Here is a 22,869-nt window from a genome sequence, read left to right on the forward strand (position 1 = left end):
GCTAATTAAGCAAATTTCGACAACTTGTGGAACTGAGCAGGAATCCTTTCCCCTGAGTCTTCCCTCTTCTCCCAGTGGGCAGCATCCTAAGGAAGGTTTATATTTTTCAAGAGACGATAGTAAAGTCTCTCTGAGTCAGTTATGAAATCCCCAAGTTCCTATGCCAGTGACCCTGTTTTCAGTAGTTCACTCTGTCCATCTCTCTCCTTTCAATTGGCAGAACAGATGGAGCACAGCTTCTCTAGCTTGCATTCCAGGAAAGTTCTTGCAAGGAGCAGAGTTCAAGGTGTACAGATGATCGAAATGGGTGTATTTCTCAGCTCCTGTTAGATGGGCCTGAAGCCCTTTTGAATGTAGCTGAGCATGCCCTGACAGCACAGAGACACCAGGAGCCTGTGCAGTGGCACAGAGCTCCCAGGTTTACCAGGTTTAGGAATCCCTTCCCTGGAAAGCCTATAGTGGTCAGCAGACAAGTTGGATGGGTAACAGAGTTCATCACTGTGACTGGAAATGAGTCTCACCTGAAATGCAACAGCAGCTACTTTACACAGGTCTCTTGACCATCCTCAACATTCTTGGTGGCTGCAACCTTAGTAGGCTTTGACCATTAATTAAACTGACATGATTCACGAATTGGATAAAGGCTTTTGACAGTAGGAATAAACATCAGATGGGTAGATTGATTCCCTATCCTTAAGGAAAAGAACCACAGCTGGTTTGAGTATGATGTTTAATGTAAGATCCAGTGGCTTGGCAGAGTTGGTGCAAAACTGAAAAGTACCAGATTAAGTTCTAGTCAGTGAGTTAGCAGCCTAGGCACTTGGGCAAAAAAAAATTGGCCCTGCTGTCCCAAGTCCTCCAAAGCCCTCTCCGTATCACCAGCTAGGAGCTCCAAGACTGATATGCCACTACTTGGAGGCTTGAGTAGAATCCACGTGTCCTCAGTTTCCAAAGTGACAAGAGACTGGCCCCAGCCATCAGAGCAGTAGAATTTTCAGGACAGGGTTGAGGAAAGTGGGGACAGAACTGGACATGGGGGCCTAAGCTGCTGAACATTTGCTACATGCAGTAGTCTAAGAGGCTCACAGCTGGAGAGGTTAGCCTGTCCACCTTCCCACCCATGTGTGGTAGGGAAGAAGGTGACCATCTAGTTAAAGAAAAAAAGATCCTTCCAAAGCTGTATTTGGCATAAGCTAATACCACTGCTAGTGCTGCCACTGGCCAGGCACAGATACAGAAGGCCCTGAGGAGTTGGGAGGAAGGGAGAACAATGTGCAGGCAAAGCAGGAAACAGCCAGCTCAGGTCCCCGCCCCAGGGTCCCAGAAGGATAAAGGCCGTGCAGTAAAGGGAACATACGGTTCTTCTCTTTGGTCAGGCAAAGGCCCGAATATGGGCCTGTTAGGTGAAAGGGCTGAAGGGCACAGGCTCTGCCCTTGGACCCTAGCTTTAGGCTCATCACATTGAGGCAGTGATGGAGCGAGACGAAGGCAGGAAGACAGAGCAGTCAGGCTGGGACTCGCCAGCTCCTAGGAGCTGCCCTTGTCCTTGTCGTCCATCAGGTCATACCTGTGAAAAGAGGGCTCATGTAGAAAGATGACTCTTGTGTCATCATATTTATAAATGAGACACGATCCAAAGGCTTCTCTACTTGATAGAATCAATGGTTCTCTGCTCAGATTGTATCTTTTTTTCCTTTCCTGTGATTGGAATTTCTCCCACTGAAATATCCAGACCATCCCCCACCCACACAGACACTCACCACCGGGCTACACCCTGGGAAAGGTCTGTCTCAGCTAGGTCCAGCTGCACCTGTGTTGGAAGATGATAGGGGAAAGATGTTATTTCTTTTATTTTTTGAGACAGGATCTCATTCTGATGATGCTGTTTTGAAATCTCCAAAGACCATGTTCCTTCATCACATACTCGTCCCAAACCATTGCAGAGGTGAAAGAGTCACCTCTAAAGGATCACGTGGGGTACTTCCTTCCTCACAGGGACTATCACCTTGGTGCCAGCAGCTTCCAGCCCTCACCTCTGCCCTGCCATCCTGCCCTCTTACCTTCCCCAGCAGCTCACGCTCTCTTGACATGAAGGAGGAATTAGACTTGACAGAGACATCCAGCTTTCGTCTCTGGGCCTCATCCAGGGGGAGTTCCCACTCAAACCTGGGGTAGGACTGGATGTTAGGGGCCAGGAGTCCTTTCCAAGCCTGCCATCTCTCCACCTGAATGCCCACTGACTGACCGTTCATTAAATTCAGGACTCAGGGTCCTCTTCTTCTGTGAGGTCCTCCTCTTGGTGCCTCGGTTCTTGTCTGGCAGTAGCAACAGTGACACATAGGGATCAGGAGGATCACGTCCATTCTGTCGAAGGGACCTACAACAGGAGGATGTAGGTGATATGGTAACCTGAGGGAAGGGATGGAGGCGATCTGGAGGACAGGAGGGATGGGGTCTCACCGGCAACCATGAACAATGCTGACCAGCTTTCGTTCTTCACTGTAGTACCACAGAGTCAGTTTCACCTGGCCCAGAGGCCCGGCTGGAGCCTCAAGGGGACTGTGGAGAAATATCAGTAGGTCTGGGGAAAGCTAGAGCCTAGTGAACCTGTAATACTTTTTATTTCTGACTGCGTCCCACCTTCCTGTCCCAGCCCTGTACCTGTCAACATGTGTTAGGCGCTGCCGGAGCTCTGGGGCTGAGGAGGTGATGTGAGGGGGTCCCCCCGAGAGCTCTGGTTCTTCACTCAGCGATGAGGAGCTGTGGCTGTAGCTGTGGCTATGAGCTTCCACTCCCGAGTGCTGGGACACCAGGATCTAGGGGCAAGAAAGCTGTGAGCTGGGCAGAGTTCTCTCAGTTCCCTCACTCTAAGGACACGGCCCTCTGTTCCCACCCTCCTGGGTGTCCCTCAGCTGTGAAGGCCCTCCCCTCCTCCCTCTCATCCTGCCCACCATCTCCTGTCACTCACCCCTAGCTGTGCTCTCAGTAGCACCTGCCCCTGACCACTGCTGAGTGTAAACCAGCGGTCCAAGCAGAGCTGGTCAGCCACGAGGAGCTCTGAGAGGGGCAGGGATAATGAGCCCAGCACGCCAGTGCCCTCACCCCGAACCTGTGGGACAACAGGACCATGATCAAGAGGCAAATGCATCAACAAATGAGTTAATCCTGGTGTTTTAAAGGTCCAAACGCTTGGACTCATAGGTGGTTTGGTGAGATTTCCCTTTGAGAAAGGCAGGGAAGCCATGGTAACAGTTGCTAGTCCCTCCCTCTGTCCTTCCTTCCTTTTTTTTTTTTTGAGACAGAGTTTCGCTCTTGTTGCCCAGGCTGGAGTGCATGGCGTGATCTGGTCTCACCGCAACCTCCGCCTCCCAGGTTCAAGCGATTCTCCTGCCTCAGCCTCCTGAGTAGCTGGGATTACAGGCACCTGCCACCACGCCCAGCCAATTTTGTATTTTTAGTAGAGCTGGGGTTTCTCCATGTTGGTCAGGCTGGTCTCAAACTCCCAACCTCAGGTGATCCACCCACCTCAGCCTCCCAAATTGCTAGGATTACAGGTGTGAGCCACTGTGCCTGGCCTGTCCTTCCTTTCTTAACCAGAGTAGAGTGGACCATCTTTACCTCATAAACTTTCAGAAATTATTATTATTATTTTTGAGATGGAGTCTCGCTCTGTTGCCTGGGCTGGAGTGCAGTGGCGCAATCTCAGCTCGCTGCAAGCTCTGCCTCCTGGGTTCACGCCATTCTCCTGCCTCAGCCTCCCAAGTAGCTGGGACTACAGGTGTCCGCCACCACACCCGGCTAATTTTTTGTATTTTTAATAGAGACAGGGTTTCACCGTGTTAGCCAGGATAGTCTCGATCTCCTGACCTTGTGATCTGCCCGCCTTGGCCTCCTAAAGTGCTGGGATTACAGGCGTGAGCCACCATGCCCAACCGAGCTTTCAGAAATTATACCAGTAATACCTACAGCATACAGAAAACAACAGTAAAAACAGAACTAAAAGTAAATGTTTCTTGCCCATCCTACTCCTATTGCCATATTCCAAATGTAACAACCTTTAAAACCCTCCTGTTTTCTTTGTTCTCACAGAATTCTAATATGCTTGTATCTATTGATTCCCTGCTATAAAAGATGAAGAACTGAGCTCATTTGTACCTCCTTTCTACTCTGCTAGCATTAAGTTACATTATTTTAAATTCTATTAATTTCAGCCGGGCACAGTGGTTCACACCTGTAAGATGGCTCATGGCCATCTTTTGTCTCCTCACTCTCCACGCTGCCTAAGAGATCTCACCCATGACTACACTTATGAGTGGTTGCTTGCTCATGATGTTCCAATAAGAGGGCAAGGGAGGAACACCTCATGGGCAATAGATCTGTTTTCTGCATGTCTTCTCTTGGATGTCCTGCAGAGATCTCAAATTCCAAAATTCCCTCTCTGTGCACTCCCTAAGTCAGCAACGGCACCCTTATCCATCTAGCCACCCTGTGCCAAAAACCCCAGAGTTAGTGTCTAGGCTGCTCCTTGCTCCTCCACCTGCTCCATATCACAGCAATCTTCAAATCCCATCAGGCTTTAGTCGTTTCCTGCTTTGACTGCTCTAACAGTCTCCTCACTGATCTCCCTGCCCCCAGTGTTGTCCCTCTCCAGTCCATTCTTTACCCTCTTATCCCTATGATCTTCCCAAAATGCAAATTTGGATATGTGACCTCTCATTAAAGGCTTCCCTGACTGGGTGTGGTGGCTGACGCCTGTAATTCCAGCACTTTGGGAGGCCGAGGCAGTGGATCACTTGAGGTCAGGACTTAGAGACCAGCCTGACCAACATGGTGAAACCCCGTCTCTCTTAAAAATACAAAAATTAGCTGGGCGTGGTGGCGGGCACCTATAATCCCATCTACTCGGGAGGCTGAGGCAGGAGAATCGATTGAACCCAGGAGGGAGGTTGCAGTGAGCTGAGATCGTATCACTGTACTCCAGCCTGGGCAACAGAGCAAGACTCTGTTTCAAAAAAATAATAAATAAAATAAACAAAGGCTTCCCTAAGCCTTAGGATAAAATCCATATTTCTAGCATACTATTCAACAGCTCCTATGATCTTGCTCTGCCTGCCTCTCTGATCTATAATAAATATGCCTTCTCTCTCCTCCATTTTTTTTCTCAGCCTAAAGAGTTTTCCTGCTCTTCTTTTCGTGGTCCGAAAGAACCAGTAAATCTACCCTTAGGCTGGGGCGCGGTTCTCACGCTCGTAATCCCAGCACTTTGGGATGCCGAGGCGGGCAGAATGCTTGAGTCCAGGAGTTCGAGACCAGCCTGGATGACATGGTAAAACCTCATCTCCACAAAAAAATACAAAAATTAGCTAGGTGTGGTAGTGTGCACCTGTTATCCCAGCTGAGGTAGGAGGATTGCTAGAGCCCAAGAGTTGAGGCTGTAGTGAGCCCTGATTGCACCACGGCACTCCAGCCTGGGCGACAGAGTAAAACCCTGTCTAAAAAAAAAAAAGGCCGGGTGCGGTGGCTCACACCTATAATCCCAGCACTTTGGGAGGCTGAGGTGGATGGATAACCTGAGGTCAGGAGTTCAAGACCAGCCTGGCCAACATGGCAAAACCCCGTCTCTACTAAAAATTGGTGGGGTATGGTGGCACGCGCATGTAATCCCAGGTACGCGGGAGGCTGAGGCAGGAGAATCGCTTGAACCTGGAAGGCTGAGGTTGCAGTGAGCTAAGATTGCGCCGCTGCACTCTAGCCTGGGCAATAAGAGTGAGACTCTAGTCTCAAAAAAAAAAAAAAAAAAAAAATCTACCCTCAAGCTCAGGGGTCATCTAAGGATGCCTTTCTATCTCCAGCCTTTCCCCAGCCTGAACCCTTCCTTTCTTCCCCACAGTGCCTTTTACCTCAGTTATCATTCTGAAAGTTTCATCTGGTTATTTTTCTCCCAAAACAGAGTGTGAGCTCCATAAAGATAAGTAGTCAATCTTTTGGCCGGGTGCGGTGGCTCACACCTGTATTTCCAGCACTTTGGGAGGCCAAGGTGGGCGGATCACCTGAGGTCAGGAGTTCGAGACCAGCCTTGCTAACATGGTGAAACTCCATCTCTACTAAAAAAAATGCAAAAATTAGCCAGGTGTGGTGGCGGGCACCTGTAGTCCCAGCTACTTGGGAGGCTGAGGCAGGAGAATGGTGTGAACCCAGGAGGCGGAGCTTGCAGTGAGCCAAGATAGCGCCACTGCACTCCAGCCTGGGCGACAGAGCAAGACTCTGTCTCAAAAAAAAAAAAAAAAAGTCAACCTTTTATCTCATCTCTGAATGCTCTGTGCCTGGTTTCCTGCCTGGCCATGGCAGAAATCTGCTAAATATTTGAAGAATGAATTTACAGTACCTGCAACTCTAGGCTCTCAGTGTGTGGTTTCCTGATGAGAAAGGAGGCACTCTCATCCCAGACAGGGGCTGAAGTTTGCGAAATAGTCTGGTGGAGATGAGGGCTTATGATCAGTAGCTGATACTCTTATTTCTCTTGTCCCTCCCATTTTTACCCTGCAGCATTTCTTCATACCTTGGTTTTATGAGAACTATCTCCCACAGTGAGAGTAGCATAAGGGCTGGGGTGCTTGGTGCCTTTTCGCAGCTAGAAAGACAATACTGTGTTAGTCTTAAATTTGGACCTAGTTAGGCAGATCCCCCTCACAAATTATATCCACAGCCAGCAGCCATGTCTCCATTATTACTTGGCAGCCACTACCCATGGCCTTGAACAGACAACTTTTCCCACCCCTGCACTACCCTCAGAAAGAGAGGGGCCATTTTTCTTATTCTAAATACTCCAGGACCATCCAAACCGGAGGAAGGTGGAAGAAGGGCCAGGAAGTTATGGGGCACGGGGAGCGGGATCTCACCGGGAGGTCCTCTGCCCGCTCCATATAGATGGATAGCAGGGCCGCGGCCAGCTCCGCACTCTTCTGAGTCTGGATCAAACTATTCACCTGCAGCACCTGTGGAGGGGCACACGGGGCTGGGGATTGGTAACTGACACTTTGGGTTCTGGCATGTGCCTTGAACGCTAAGAGAAGAGCTCATCCTGCCCCACCTTGGGTCCCTTCCTTCCTCAAGTCTCCTGCCCTACCTCCTCTAACTCAGCAGCAGTGGGACGGGGGGTGAGACGCTCCAGGCGCAAGTGCAGGCGGCCAGATGGGACATCCTCCAGGGTCAGCCACTGTGGAAGTAGGCAGGGTGAAGACTTGGGGATATGCAGACAGGAGAACTATGAGAATGAAGCTTGGGCAGGATCAGGAGGGGTTGTTGACTCTAATTCAATGCTCACCTCATCAAGGAAGCCACTGTTTAAGACTGTGGTGAGATGCACTTTACACCTGTTGAAGAGAAAGATTAAGACAAAAGCTAGATGGTGAGAACCAAGGAGGCCAGACTCCATGGCCTAAAGATCCCCAGCCTGTTTTTCACGTAGACTCCTATGCTCTCACCTGCCCAGAAAATCATCCTTGTCCAAGTCCTTGTCAAAGACTTCAACCTCTAGCTCTTGGCCTGGAACTGATGTGACGATCACCTAGTGGGAGAAAATAGTGCAGATGAAAGAAGATTCTCTCCTTTTCCTCTGCAAATGACTGGACCCCCCAGTCAACTGAACCTCAGAGGTTTCTGGACCACTTTTGGGATTGGGGGAAAAATGGGGCAGAACCAGGAGTCACAGCCACTCAATTCTGACCTCAAAAACCTCATTCCAGCGGGGATTGAGATCTTCCCGAACAACATGGCTCCGGAAGCTTCGTCCTGCCAGCTTTAGTTTGACATAGGGGTCTGACTTGCCCTTCACCAGTCCCCCCAAGAAACGGTCTTTGGCAATCAGGTCCTGGGCCTCTAATACATGGATCCGAAGCACATGCTGCAAAAGGGACGGGGGGTGCCAGATGGCAAAGGGAGACAGACCTGTCAGAATCTGCCCTGAAACAGGCTTTGCACACTTAGTGGGGCAAACAGACCCTAGTCCTTTCCAGATATAGACTCACCTCGGTCCCAAACTGGCTATCAGGAGTCGTGTGACAGGGTCGAGGTGGGGCATCCACACTGCTGCCTCTCTGGGGATTCTCACTGTCCACGTCCCAAGCACCAGGACAACCAGGCACAGTGGGGAAGCATATTTCTGATGAATCCAAGTACAGGATCTAGGAAGGGTAGTATGATGCTGAATCAAAGAAGTGCAGCTCGTCACCAGCAGGCAAAGCATGTGGGGTGGGGTAGAGGAGGGGCTGTGACAGGGGAACTAGGTGCTGCCCTGGCTGGGCTCATCTCTACAGGGTTCCCTCCACACCCCCTCAACTCATAAGCCATTCCTTCCACCAGTCAGATCAATATATGTTTTTGTGCCTGCTTGGCACTTCTACATGTATTAGCTCTTTTAATCTTAGGGGGCTCCCTTTCCTTACTCTTAATACCAAAGAATCAACAGGCCTTTCCCCCACACCTCAGTACCTCCTCTATTTCCATACCCTCATGACTAGTTTCATATAGAGTCTGGAGTTTGGGCCAGAGCTGCTGAGCTGGAACCACTGGTCCAGGATGAGTTCTGGGGCAGTCAGCAGGCGGGCCAGAGGCAGCGTCAGTGCTCCTAAAGTCAGGGCCCTGGAATCATCCTTCACCTACAGGCACAGGAGGAAGGACTGTAGTGAAGGGATTAGGGGAAAGGGAGGCATACTGTGAAAATGATAACATGGCTCCAGCTTCATTCCTCTCTGTACCAATCACAAACCTCCTGCTGCACTCAGGGCCATCTTTTTTTTTTTTTTTTGAGACAGAGTCTCACTCTGTCACCCATGCTGGAGTGCAATGGCGCCATCTTGGCTCACTGCAACTTCGACCTCCTGGGTTCAACCCATTCTCCTACCTCAGCCTCCCAAATAGCTGGGACTACAGGTGCATGCCGTCACGCCCAGCTAAGTTTTTGTATTTTTTAGTAGAGACAGGGTTTCACGGTGTTGCCCAGGCTGGTCTCAAACTCCTGAGCTCAGGCAATCCGCCCACCTCGGCCAGAGCCATCTTTTATAGCCCTCTGCCCAATCCATGGTCCCTTCCACCTTTGTTCATTCTGCTCCCACTATTTGGAAAGTCCTCATTCTCTTCCCTCGGCCTATTTAAATCCTACTCATCCTTCAAGACTCAATTAAAATCCTACTTTTTGCTTCACAAAATCTCCCTAGTTACTCCAGCCTATCCCTTTCTCTGACCCTCCTTAGTCCTATACTATGGATATTTTACTCCCACAAATTCATATGTAATTGTTGCTATTCTTCTGTTCCTTTTTTTTTTTTTGGAGACAGAGTCTTGCTCTGTCGCCCAGGCTAGAGTGCAGTGCGTGAAATCAGCTCACTACAACTTCTACCTCCCGGGTTCAAATGATTCTTCTGCCTCAGCCTCCCAAGTAGCTGGGATTACTGGCACATGCCACCACACCTGGCTAATTTTTTTTTTTTTTTTTTTTTGAGACGGAGTCTCACCCTGTCACCCAGGCTGGAGTGCAGTGGCGTTATCTTGGCTCACTGCAAGCTCCGCCTCCCGGACTCAAGCAATTCTACCTCAGCCTCCCAAGTAGCTGGGACTACAGGCACGCACCACCATGCCTGGCTAATTTTTGTATTTTTAGTAGAGATAGGGTTTCATCATGCTGACCAGGCTATTCTCAAACTCCTGACCTCAGGTGATCCACCTGCCTTGGCCTCCCAAAGTGCTAGGATTACAGGTGTGAGCCACCATGCCTGGCCTTAGTTCATATGTACTTGTTCTTGAATGATTTTATATGTGTATGTCTTGTCTATGAAACTGAAACTGGCCAGTGAGTATTGTGAAGGCAGATACTATGTTTTGTGCTTTTTCTGTGACCTTTAAAATGCTGAATGTTGGGCCGGGCACGGTGGCTCACGCCTGTAATCCAAGCACTTTGGGAGGCTGAGACGGGCGGATCACCTGAGGTCGGGAGTTCGAGACCAGCCTGACCAACATGGAGAAACCCCGTCTCTACTAAAAATACAAAAAAAATTAGCCAGGCATGGTGGCACATCCCTGTAATCCTAGCTACTCAGGAGGCTGAGGCAGGAGAATCACTTGAACCCAGGAGGTGGAGGTGGCGGTGAGCCGAGACCATGCCATTGCACTCCAGCCTGGGCAACAAAAGCGAAACTGTCTCAAAAAAAAAAAAAAAATGCTGAATGTTAGCAATTTTATTGAGGCATAATTTACATACCATAAAATCACTCATTTAAGGTACCGTGCCCAGCCTCAGAATAATTTTTTATAATTGGGAATTGTATACCTAAAATGAGTGATTCTATGGTATGTAAATTATGCCTCAATAAAATTGTTAACATTCAGCATTTTAAAGGTCATGGAAAAAGCACGAAACATAGTATCTGCTTTCACAATGCTTACTGGCCAGCTTCATAGACAAGACACACATATATAAAATCATTCAAGAACAAGTACCTATGAACTAAGGCCAGGTGCAGTGGCTCATGCCTATAATCCCAGCACTTTGGGAGGCTGAGGCAGGCTGATCATCTGAGGTCAGGAGTTCGAGACCAGCCTGGCCAGCATGGTGAAACCCCGTCTCTACTAAAAATACAAAAATTAGCCGGGCATGGTGGTGCATGCCTGTAATCCCAGCTACTCGGGAGGCTGAGGCAGGAGAATTGCTTGAACCCAGGAGGTGGAGGTTTCGGTAAGCCGAGATCGCACCACTGCACCCCAGCCTGGGCAACAGAGCGAGACTCCATCTCAAAAAAAAAAAAAAAAAAAAAATTATTCTGGAGCGACAGTTGGGGAACAATGGAGAGATATTCAGGGAGGTGGGGAGTCTAGGTAGATGGATTAAAAATAGGAATCAAGGGAAAAGAAGGAGAGGAGAAATGGTACAGATCTGGGAAGACAGAATAGGGTATTCGGGAGGGGATGAAGAGGTGATTATCTCACTTGCACATCGACCTCCTGGCTTTGAGGGTCTTGTAGGAAGAACCGGAACGCTTCCTCCCACACTGGGCAGTTGGTACTGTAGACAGCCTGGAGATGTAGAGGAGGGATTAAGGGTGTATACCACAGCACCATTCCTGTTTCTGCAGAAAACCCCTGCATGTAACAGGCATTCTAAAGGGGAAACCATCCCAAGAATAGGCCTCTCCCTGTCCTACCTGGCCACCCACAATGATGTCCTGGCCCTCACCTTGCTCTCCTGAGTCACATCCTGAATTGACAGTTGTACCATAGGGTTGGGTTCCTTGTTCCCCTTCTTCAGCTGTGGTGGGTACAATTCAGAGGTCACCATCTTGGGGGATTCGGTTTTGGTTTTGGTGAAGGAAGGTGGGATCGCATCAGAATCCTTTCCCTGAGATGGATCTGATCCCCTCCCTGGGACCCTTGTGTTACATGCTGATACTTCTGGAGCAAAGCAGGCAGGGACATTTGCATCCTCAGCAAGGCAGGGTTGGGGAATGTTACATCCAGGGCTCCTGTTCACCCAGCCAAACTCACAGGAAGATCCTGGGCCCGATCCAGGTAGACAACTAAGATGGCAGCTGACGGGGGCTCTGGTCGAGAGGAGACTCCCCGATTCCACTGTAGAACCTGGGGAGGGGTGGTAGTAGTCAGATCTTGGTCCCCGTTCCAAGTCCCCTACACTTCCAGCTACCTGTTTCTCCCCTGCCAGCTTCCTATTTCCCATGTGGCTTACCTGCTCCAGTTTCTCTGCATCTGACAAAAGTGACAGCCATTCTAGCCTCAAGTGAACTTGGCCTTGCCCACCTTGTAGAGGGAACCACTAGAAGAAATTGAGATGTAGTAGAGATCAGATACCTGCTCAACTACTTCCCTACCAATGTAGCAACTACCATCTACCCAAAGGGTGAGATCAGCCCCCACCTTCCTCTTCTCCCAACTTACATCATCCAGAACGCTAGCCTGTAACACCTTCCCTACATCCAGCTTCATTCTGGGGGTTGGCGGGGGAGAGGGTAGTGAAAGGAAGAAAAGGGGAGTGTTGTAATTAGCAGCATGTCAGTGGCCCTCCACTCACCCACCCAGAAATGACTGGCAGATCTCAGACTCCCTTATTCCTCTCAGAAGATATTCACCTGCATGCGTGAGTATGTGCATGGTAGGGGCTGGGGGTGGGGAGGTTAGGAAGGAAAATGATACATGATTCCCAGGCCCAGAAAGTGAGTATAATTACCTCCAGAACCTCGGTAGCATGGGCTTTATTTTTTTTATTTTTATTTTTTTTCTTTAGAGACGGAGTCTCGCTCTGTCGCCCAGGCTGGAGTGCAGTGGCGCGATCTCGGCTCACTGCAAACTCCTCCTCCCGGGTTCACCCACCATTCTCCTGCCTCAGCCTCCCGAGTAGCTGGGAGTACAGGCGCCTGCCACCACACACGGCTAATTTTTGTATTTTTAGTAGAGATGGGGTTTCACCGTGTTAGCCAGGATGGTCTCAATCTCCTGACCTCGTGATTCGCCCGCCTCAGCCTCCCAAAGTGCTGGGATTACAGGCATGAGCCACCGTGCCCGGCCAGCATGGGCTTTAGAATCCTAACAGGCAGAGTCTCACCTGCCCAGAAAGTCATCTTTATCTGGATCCTTGTCAAACACCTCCACTTCAATCTCCTGCCCTGGGACCTCGTGTACCATCACCTGGGGAACACAGAAGGCTGAGTGTCTCATGGGGCTGCAGCTGTGAGGATCATCCAATCAGCATCTTCTCTCACAACCTCCTGGGGCTTCCCCATTTCACAGAGCTGCTCAACTCTCCCACCTCATAAGTCTCTCCCCACTGTGGGTTGAGTTCTTCATCAATGACACGACTGCAGAATGTCTGGGTACCCAAACGCACAAGTGCATATGGGTCTGACTTGCCCTCAATCAGGCCCTTCACATATTTGTCCTTGGAACTCAGCCCTCGAGCAGCCAGCAGGTGAATTCGAATAATGCCCTGGAGGAAGGAATCAGATGGTGAGAAACTAAGGACCCAGCAAGGGGTTCCTGAGAGAAGGATCTATCTAGTGGGGGAAAGGCCATACCCTGGGCAGAGGGGAACGCAACTGAGCCACATCTTGAAGGTCAGGCACAAGGGGCACCAGTAATCGGTTGGGCAACACGAGGAAGGCAGCAATGGAGTCCATGATCATGGTGTCAGAGAGTGAGCTGAATGGGGGAGTAGAAAGGAGTGGGTATGGCCTCAACTTCCAATTTTCTCCTAACCCCAACTATGTTTCCCACACCCAAGAGAGACCTAAAGCTGTAAGAAAGTCCTTTTGTGAAAATCCTTTGTGCTACTCTTCTACCCTAATTCCCCACCTACTGCTCTCTCCCTTCTTCACTGCCATCCCCATTGCCTTTTGCAGTCTTCAGCCCTCTGCATTCCCTTCCTGCTCCCCCAACCCAAAGAAAAATCACAGTATCAAACTTTGCAGGGGTATTTGTCTTTGCTCCCCAACTGAAGTTGAGGCTCCTAGAGGACACAAGCAGCATCTTTGACTGCTCTGTGTCCCTTAAACCCCCAACCCAGCGCTGGAACACTCAGCAGGTGCTCAGTAAGTCCTTGATACCTAAGTCCTGGGATATCCAGCAGGTTGGTCATCCCTGTCCAGTTGATGTCTAGGGTCTGGAGGGAAAGAGCAGGGGTCAGGACAGATCCTATGGGGTGTGGTCATACCCATCAAACAGTTGCCAGAACCCCTCGGCCTTCTTGTCAATTCCCTTCTCATTCCTCTTCACTGGCTGCCCTCATCCTCCCAGTCCTCTGTTTCTCCTGCTTCCCCATACCCCTTCATTGTTTTCCCTTACCGGGCGTCGGATGAAGAACATTGACACAGCCCCCACGAAGGGAAGGTCCCCAATGAGTGGCTCCAGTATAACCCGCAAAACGCCATGTAGCTGAGGCAAGAAGAGAAAATCAAAGCCTTTCCCCAGAAAAGTCCCTCTTCTGTCCTCCCAGACTTTCTCAGCCTTGGTCTTTCCAACCTCGCACTTCCCCATATCCCATGAAATGCAGGACAAACATTCCCTATTATGTGGCCCCTGACATCTGGCCTACCTGCATGCCCTTGACTCCTGCTTTGCAAAAATATTTCTTCACTTCCACATCAATCTGCACATCACCTACATAGCTGGGGATTGGTGAAGAAGAGAACCAAGAGAGTTAGTCCTTGGCTGAAGTTGCGGGGAGGGGGAGTGAAGTAGCCTGGACTGAACAGGACACATTGAAGGGGAAGCAGTAAGAGCGGTGAGTGATATTACCTGATGTTCAAGTCCAGCAGGATCTGCTCTTTTCTCTGACCTGGGTGAACCTTGACTCCAATGATGCGCAATGGCTAGGGAGAGAGAAATTCCTGAGAGAGGGCAGGGATAGGGAGAAGTACCTGAGTCTACTCCGGGCCACTCACCCTCCCTAGCCTACCTCCTCACTTTCCCTCCTCCACACATACCTTTTCACCCAGTTCCACTCGTGTAAATGTAAATGTTTGCAGATGGGGGTTAGATCCCCTAACAGCCGGAGCCACAGTTTCAGCCAGAAGCTTCTCCATATACTGGCCCAGGAAGGGCCAGACCTGGGCCACAATCTGGGAGGAAAGAGAGATGGTCAGAGGAGAGTCCAGTCTTCCCTCTCAAGGCAAGTTCCTTCAGAATCCTCCCCATGGAGAGCACTGAGGGTTGAGGGTGGGTCTAGCAAGAAGAAACAAATTCCCATTCTCCCCTCATGAAGACTAAAAATCAAATCAATCCTCACCTTATTGAGCCATTCAGCCTTTTCCACATCTGGGAAGCTGACCTGGAGGTGGGGAAGGCAGAGACAGTGACGTGCACACCCTCGCCTCTGGTTTCCTACTAAGATGCTGGTGGTGTGCCACAGAGGAGAGGGAGTGTGTGTGACAGACTCCTCAAACTCAGGGTGGGCGAGGGGCTAGGATGCCCCAAACGTTCATTCCTCACAGAGTTTGGGGGCTGATGTCTCTCTAATAAGGGGAGCTGACAAGGTAGAGGTCACGCTGTTGCCCTGTGGATAGCTCAGGGACGTGGTGAAATGACAGCTGCTGAGAGAGAGAGGAGCGGGAGGAGGAAAAGGGCGCATTCTTTCTGGAGGGGGAGGTCCAGTCAAATTGGAGTTTGAGGGAATCCTGGGATTTAAAAAGTCCTGGTTCCAGGCTGGCCGCGGTGGCTCACATCTGTAATCCCAGCACTTTGGGAGGCCGAGGCCGGCGGATCACGAGGTCAGGAGTTCGACACCAGCCTGACCAGCATGGTGAAACCCTGTCTCTACTAAAAATACAAAATTAGCCGGGCGTGGTGGCGCGTGACTGTAATCCCAGCTACCCAGGAGGCTGAGGCAGGAGAATCGCTTGAAGAGGCAGAGGTTGCAGTGTGCCGAGTTCGGGCCACTGCACTCCAGCTTGGCAACAGAGCGAGACTCCGTCTCAAAAAAGAAAGAAAAAAAAAAGTCCCCTTTTCCAGCCTTCTCAACTCCCCTCAGACGGGGCTTCTAGAGCAGGAAGGTGAAGAGGGAAGCAAGTCCTTCCTTGAGTCAGGGAGGGGCCAGAAGACCTAATTAGGCCTGGCTTTGTGGGTTTTTTGGGGTGTGTGTGTGTGTTTTCCTCTATCTTTCTCTGTGTGACTCCTTTTAAGGGAAAGGACACCTGCGCTTTGTATTGGGGGTAGGAAGATTGGTTTCCATGATGATGAGGAGGAGACAAACACTTGCTGCCTAGGCTACAGGTCCCCTAGAGCCATTTGGCCCTCTTTCTCCTCCCCTTTCCAGTCCAGGGCCTGGGAAGCTTGGCTGTGTCTGCCTAGTGTCAATTTTGATTCCTCTCTGCTGCCATTCTCCCCCTAGACTGGCACCTCTGCTGGGAGGGGCCGGGTAACCGGCTTCGCCTCTGCAAGACTAGAGAGAAGGCATCCGCCTCAGCACAGGAGACGCGGCCACCGCAGAAATAAGGGTCTCTGCCCCAACGGAACAAGCGCAGCCCACAGTCCGGAAAAGGGTGTGGCCGGCCGAGGGGTGCGGGGGAGTGTGGGCCGCGGGCACTGCAGCAGCCGCACCACCTCCTCCCGTAGCCCGCCCTCCGTCCAGCAGCCGCCTCTGCCGCGCTGCAGTCTGGCGGCTGGAGGCTTGAAGGTGGCTGCCCGAGGGTCGTCCAGGGGCCGGGGCTGGGTCCTAGCGGGTACCCGGGGATAAAAGCGAGAAAAGAGAGAACCGTATGTCTTTAAGTAGGTAAAAAGTCTCGAGGAGGATGGGAAAGACTAGGGAAACCTTTGAGAGGTAACGGGACCAGGATTTCCAGGAGCAGCAAAGCCGCGAGTGGCACCAAAAGCAAGAGGGACGTTCAAGATGGCTTGGCTAGGAGGGAGAGCTTCGGCTGAGACGGGGTCCCCAGATGTTATTACTGCTGTTGCCCAAGTAGAGGAAGAAGTCCTGATTCTGTGGAAGGATCCAGTCTGGGCATGCGAAAGGGTGGGTGGGGAGAGTGAGCAGTCGGTTCCAAGAGTGGCGCGTCCAGCAGGCAGGCGGCTAGCGGGGAGAGAGGGGAAAGTCTGGGGCCCACTGTCCCAAGGCAGGGAGCTGACTCTAGGCATAAGGAGGAAAAGCCCCAGATGGAAGGGGTGGAAGGGGGCTATGCTGCACAGAGGACTGAGGGTGGTCGCTCACCCAGGCAGGTAGCTCTCGATGACTCATATAGAGAGTTTTCGCCGTGAGCTGCTCCTCGTCGTCCAGTAGCTGCCTCGCTGCTCGAAGGCTCCGTTCTTTCTCGTCGCGGACCCGGCGCCAGCCCAGGTAGAGGGCGAGGCCGAAGAGCACGAAACCCACGCTGAGTCCCACTGCCCCGGCCAAATACACAGGTATCAGCACCAGCAACCGCCTCCCGAATGAAGTCAGCACCGCCAGGGCCTCACCCGCCGCGCCAGGGCCAGCAGGTTGGCCCCCAGAACCTGGGTCTGGCTTTGCGTGAGCAGCGGGGGGCTGGTCAGTGGGGTCGGAGGGAGCAGAGGGCTGGTCCATGGGGCTGGGGCTGGGGCCCTCTCCTGGAGATCGCTCCATTGTGCCACCTCTGGGAGGATCCGCCCGACCCAGGGACTGGCTGGAGGTTGCCTAGTCTTGCGATCAGCTCCCCCAGGCAAAACGTGATCCCCGGGATGGAGGAGGGGACTTCAAGCCACGCCCCTCCTTTCTGGCGATTTGGGTTGGTCCGCGCTGCACAGACCAAGGTGGAGTTAAAAGGTTGAAACTCCACCCCTCTTCCGCGGGGAACCGACCGGGTTTCGGATAGGTAGGGCCTCCCTGATTGGGCCCGAAGGCCAAGATGGGAGGTCTGAGATGGCGGGAAAAGGAAGAAAGGGGCTCAGGGGCGGCATTCGATTGGTAATAAAGAGGAGGAGGCGTGGCGCACCATTTCAGGAGAGGCGGGACCAAGAGCTCCCCCACGTGGGATTGGAGTGCCTGTGGTATGACGTCATGCAGAGCTGCACCGCCAATTTCTTGGTTTTGGAGAAAGCCCAAGTTGCGAAGTTGAGGGGTTGTGGAGCTTCAGGATTTCCCTCTACTCATTCGGTTTGGCAGGATTTGGTCTGGGATATATATATGTTCTTTTGCCGACTTTCTCTAGTTTTCATACTCTAAGCACATTCCTTATCCTTCAACTTTTTCCTGCCTGCCCTTACAAAAAGAAAGGATACGATCGTATTTGGAATGAAAGTGTTTGAAAACTAACCCCGTCTATCCCGTCCCTAATCCCCTACCTTCTTTGTGTGGTGTAACGACTGACCCTGGAGAAAACTGGAGAGTCAGAGAATTACAGAGTTGAGATAATCCAGCCTTCAGGGCAAGGGGGAAAAAAAGCAGAGTGAATAGAAAGTGAGGCTTTATTTCTTTTTGGAAATTTCCAAGAGTTAGTAAGTCATCTCTATCTTAGAGGATGGATGTAAGACTAGTTGGCTCCAAAAGGGAGGGAGGCAGCGCAAATTATTACATTTTCCAATCATTTTCTGACCCTGAAGAACTTCTAGGACACTAAAATGAGGGATCAAGAGTAAGGGAAAGACAATTCCTTTTCACATTTGCCTGAGTTAGAAGGAAGGTTTGCCATACAGTCAGGTGCAGAACTAATGCAGTCCCACAGTGTACGGTGTAGGTTTAGGAAGGAAAAAGTGCAGGGTACACCGATGACTATTGTTACTAGTTAACTGGCCTTAGAGGTGGAGTGTTGTCCTAGGATCTAGGAACTAGACTAATTGGAAGTTGATGAGGGAAGTGTTGGTCATAAGATGATTACCTTTTAATGCAGTATATATGGGGCATATTATGTAAATCTGTCAGATGCAGCAGAAGAACTGGGGTTGATCACTGGGGAGAAACTAGCCATTTCTTAGAGGAAGTGTCTTACAGGATGAGGCCTGCAGCTGATAAATTTTATCTGGTTCTGCAGGGCATAGATTTCATCAGCCTGTGTTTACCAAAGCTGCTTAAAACCTGTCCCTGCTCAGCCTCTATCACTTAAATTTTTTCACTTCCTTTTCTCTACTTCCCTAGGGCTAGCAGTATCTTGACTGCTTCATTCAGTTTGCAGAACTATTTAAGAAACAATATTCTGTCTCCTATATCCTCCATATTCCCAGAGGTAAGCAGGTAGAAAAGGGAAACAAGGAAATTGGAGGAATTATGAGTGATCTGCTCACCAACTGATAAAGCAGAACTACAGAAGGAACATGGATGAACCTTAGAGAGAAACCTCTCTATAAACTGAAATTTGCCAAGCACTGGAGTAGGCGAGGAGGTTCCTGAGAATGGGGGAATGGAGAGGGTGACCTATGGAGGTTCTTTTCCAAACTTCTCCCTTCCTCACCTCATCCAGATCATCAGAAATTATATAGGGGATAAAACTTCATCCTCAGGAAGTTCTTGTCCCAGCTGGGGCCCAGGAGCCACAGGATCAGCAGCTGCAATGCAGTTACCAACACAAGTAAACAGGGTAGGTCCCCGCCCACTGACAATTCTGCTGCCCAGGTGCCACCTGGTGGTGATAAGCAGTAAGTGGACAACAGGAAGGGATGGCCATTTGTTAGAGGAAGTGTCTTACAGGATGAGGCCTACAGGAGGAGAGAGAGTAAACTTCCTGGACTTGCAATCTGCATTTATATGTAAACCATAATCACCTCCAAGAGGCAGAGGGTGAGATACGGTACTCTGATCTCAGCTCACAAAGATGGGAAGGGCAACAAGATTTGAGGAAACTCCTTCTGTATTCTTTATTCCTCAAAAGTTACTGCCAAGCCAGTCGCGGTGGCTCACGCCTGTAATCCCAGCACTTTGGGAGGCCGAGGCAGGTGGATCACCTGAGGTCAGGAGTTCAAGACCAGCCTGGCCAACATGGCGAAACCCCGTCTCTACTAAAAATACAAAAATTAGCCAAGCATGGTGGCATGTACCTGTAATCCCAGTTACTCTACTTGGGAGGCTGAGGCAGGAGAATCACTTGAACCCGAGAGGCGGAGGCTGCAGTGGGCCGAGATCACGCCACTACACTCCAGCCTGGGCAACAGAGTGATACTCCGTCTCAAAAAAAAAAAAAAAAAAAAAAAAAAATTACTGCCAAGTAGTGATCGCTTTGTTGGATGGCTATATCATTAGAACTTTCTTATGTCGTCTGGAGTGAGACTGCCTGAATAGATTCCTGGCCCCATTCCTTACTTGCAGAACGCTGGGCAGGTTACTTTTTAAGCCTGCTTTCTCCTCTGTAAAATGGGTACAATAATAGTACCCATTGTGTCAATGAGATGTTGCATGTAAAGTGCCTAGCACAGAGCCTTGGCTTATATTAAGCAGTCAACAAATGCTAGCCGGCTGGGTGCGGTGGCTCACGCCTGTAATCCCAGCACTTTGGGAGGCCGAGGTGGGCGGATCACGAGGTCAGGATATCGAGACCGTCCTGGCTAACACGGTGAAACCCCGTCTCTACTAAAAATACAAAAAGAAAATTAGCTGGGCACCTATAGTCCCAGCTACTCTGGAGGCTGAGGCAGCAGAATGGCGTAAACCCTGGAGGCAGAGCTTGCAGTGAGCAGAGATCGTGCCACTGCACTGAAGCCTGGGCCACACAGCTAGACTCCGTCTCAAAAAAAAAAAAAAAAAAAAAAAAAAGCCATTATTCTAGAAATCCCTTTTTACTTCCTGTGTAGCAAACAGGATCTTCCTCCACTGGGCAGCCCTTCAAATATTTGAAGACTTCTATTTGAAGCTTTCTCTTGCCAGCCTTTTCTTTTTTCTAGCAACACATTGGTTTGTCAATGGCCCTCTTTAAAAATTACATTTAGAACAACACACTACTAAGTGGTTACACTTAGGCAGAACATAGAACTGCTGTATTTGTAATCTATTACCAAGGTTCTACTACCCTTATGGAGCTCCTAGAAAGATGCCTAGAACATAGCAGGCTCTTAATAAATATTTATAAATGGACATCTTGAGGGCTAAGATTCTATTTTTTTGCAGCCAACTGGAAGTCCCAGTTTGTTCTCATGTGAATTATTGCTAATATAAATCTCTAACATTGTTCCTCAAACTAGTTCAAGATCTAAGCAATTTTTTAGTGTGAGAGTGCTCCAGTGTTTTAGTCAATTCAAGTTACAGACACTTTGAATATTATTTAGCTCTTCCTGTGTTACTGTTGATAAATGGGTTTTTTATATGTTTACCCGAGTTGGGTTTTTTCTTTTTACAATAAAACATAGCCCTTGGGCTTATCACTAGAGAACAGAGATTTCTCTAACATAAATGCACTAACCAACACTAAGTACAAGTGTTCAGTTTGATTCTACCAAATGCTACTATTTTTTTCTCATTATTTTTTAACCAGAGCCATTTGCATGGAAAAAATGCTACTATTAACTGACCCGTAATTTTCCTCTTATCTGTGATGACTTAGCAGGTGAGAGAGAGGAAAGTAGCTCCTGTAATCTGGGAACTGGCCTGACACAGCCAGGCTTCAGAGCTGTTAGGGCTGACCTGGTGCTCACAGGTAGCCAATGAGTTCTCTTGGACACAAACAATCTCACAAAACACCAGCATCAGACAAGGTCACTCAGTGACTGCGATGAAGTGAGACAAAAAACAAAATCACTACACAATTTTGTTTAAGCACAAAACAAGGTCAGTGTGCAAACCACAAAACAGCAAACATCCCCTTTCCCAGCTAGTGAGTGACTTCATCATCGACTGTGCTTAGGTTCACTTGTCTGCCTTTCTTCTAGACAAGCTACCCAATTATCCTGGATTCCCTTAACAGCACCCAATCCAAAAGAACACCCACTTTCTTGAATCTTCCCCAAAATCACTTAACCAAAGTCTAAGTTCTCTAAGTCGTTCCTAACACCCTCATGCTGAGACACACCACGTTATCCCCAATGGTGAGCCCTCCCCCTCACTGCAATGAGCATTAAACCCAACTTGCTCAATTACCAGGTGTATTCTTGGTGGTCTTCAGCTGGAGTAAATACATACAAGACATACAATGTCTAAAATTTCCCAAATCTACCTCTTTGGAGATAACCTGGCAAGGAGGAAATAAAGTCAGTCAGGATTTGACTGAGAATTCATGTTGGTATCTATGATTACATTCTTCTCTAAATGCTCTTAAACCATCTCTTTTAATAGTCTAGAATTGCCGGGCACGATGGTTCACGCCTGTAATCCCAGCACTTTGGGAGGCTGAGGTGGGCGGATCACGAGAGATAGAGACCATTCTGGCCAACACGATGAAACCCCGTCTCTACTAAAAAAAATTAGCCGGGCGTGGTGGCGGGCGCCTGTAGTCCCAGCTACTCGGGAGGCTGACGCAAGAGAATCGCTTGAACCCAGGAGGCGCAGGTTACAGTGAACCGAGATTGCGCCACTGCACTCCGGTCTGGTGACTGAGCAAGACTCCATCTCAAAAAAAAAAAAAAAAAATTGTGTCCCAAAAAACATTAAGCTTATCAATGTGTTGTTTCTAAAATCCACAATGTTAGCCCACTTTTAGTCTTTAGGCTTTTTTTTTTAATGACTGGCCTTGACCTAGCCCACCATCTCCAATCCCAGATGTGACCTGAGTGATCAACCAGACAAGAAAGCAAGAGGTAGCGGGAGACATGATGAGGGGGAACACAATCCAGGATCACTCTCTACCCCCAAATCTACTGTCCCATTAGACTAGACACCTGAGTTGTTTTCCCTACATCAGCCGTGAGCTGAGGAGGAACTGAGGTTTGACTATTGGGGCCCCTGGCCTTACTGACTTAAGTAGATTTAAAACTTCTGGTCCTATGTGGAGACAGAAGAAAGGGATGGACCCTGAGGCTTGTGTCCCTAGAAGGACTCTCTTTTCCCAGACCTCCCAAGCCTTGAAGGCTTCAGGAACTGGCCACTGAAGGGGTGGGATAGGAGGGACATTAACTGCCATCAACTGAGCGGCAACTGCCATCAACTCAATGGCCATCAACTCCACCTGTCCTGCTCTGTTTGAATAAGGATCTGTCAACTATGTAACATCCCATCCGCATTTCAGCAAATACACTCTCCTTACTGCCTGCCCTGCTAAATGACCCTAGGAGCCCTGGTTACTAAGGCAACCTGGGAATAGCACATACAGAGACCAGAAACAGATGGGACTATTTTTAAACTAGACTAGGTGGCTCCAAAGCTTTTACCCCATAAAGTGCCTTCCCCAAAGCCCCATTTGGTCTTGTTCTGGGTCCCTACCCTTCTTCACTGGCTTCTATCCATCTTACCAAAGCTATGTGAGGCTGGGGTCTTTATCCCATTTTGGCATGAGATCTATTTACTGC

The 22,869-nt window shown here is 49.7% G+C and overlaps 1 protein-coding gene across 6 annotated transcripts; it reads right to left on the reverse strand.

Moving 5' to 3' along the window:
• Positions 1-713: 713 nt before the first annotated feature.
• Positions 714-17,334, reverse strand: ESYT1 (extended synaptotagmin 1). Of its 6 annotated transcripts, none has more exons than XM_016923220.4 (31): positions 16,703-17,334; positions 14,786-14,827; positions 14,484-14,618; positions 14,296-14,369; positions 14,093-14,165; positions 13,843-13,932; positions 13,605-13,660; positions 13,077-13,200; positions 12,812-12,988; positions 12,608-12,690; positions 11,944-11,992; positions 11,735-11,821; positions 11,536-11,628; positions 11,228-11,299; positions 10,981-11,067; positions 8,508-8,657; positions 8,028-8,183; positions 7,727-7,903; positions 7,485-7,567; positions 7,325-7,373; positions 7,127-7,216; positions 6,900-6,995; positions 6,560-6,631; positions 6,386-6,472; positions 2,969-3,109; positions 2,662-2,816; positions 2,461-2,559; positions 2,246-2,377; positions 2,061-2,166; positions 1,761-1,810; positions 714-1,567 (listed from the first exon to the last, which is right to left on the reverse strand). In XM_016923220.4, exons 1-31 carry the CDS (start codon positions 17,090-17,092, stop codon positions 1,528-1,530), a joined length of 3,315 nt encoding a protein of 1,104 aa, XP_016778709.1. In that variant the 5' UTR covers positions 17,093-17,334; the 3' UTR covers positions 714-1,527. The 6 variants fall into 6 exon arrangements, with proteins under 6 accessions (XP_016778709.1, XP_016778708.1, XP_063642644.1 ...); XM_016923219.4 differs by having other exon boundaries at positions 11,228-11,329; positions 16,703-17,227; XM_063786574.1 differs by lacking the exon at positions 8,508-8,657 and having other exon boundaries at positions 16,703-17,224.
• Positions 17,335-22,869: the final 5,535 nt, after the last annotated feature.

Source organism: Pan troglodytes, chromosome 10 (genome assembly GCF_028858775.2).
Source record: "Pan troglodytes isolate AG18354 chromosome 10, NHGRI_mPanTro3-v2.0_pri, whole genome shotgun sequence".
Taxonomy (NCBI): domain Eukaryota; kingdom Metazoa; phylum Chordata; class Mammalia; order Primates; family Hominidae; genus Pan; species Pan troglodytes.

What these genes read in the sequence shown, in the direction of transcription:
- ESYT1 (XM_016923219.4), bottom strand. Translation starts at nt 17,092, where the DNA reads ATGGAGCGATCTCCAGGAGAGGGCCCCAGCCCCAGCCCCATGGACCAG. An exon ending in AGTGGGGAGAGACTTATGAG is followed by an intron (nt 12,691 to 12,811) that starts GTGGGAGAGTTG and finishes TGTGTTCCCCAG; the next exon opens with GTGATGGTACACGAGGTCCC. An exon ending in TACTGAGAGCACAGCTAGGG is followed by an intron (nt 2,817 to 2,968) that starts GTGAGTGACAGG and finishes TCTTGCCCCTAG; the next exon opens with ATCCTGGTGTCCCAGCACTC.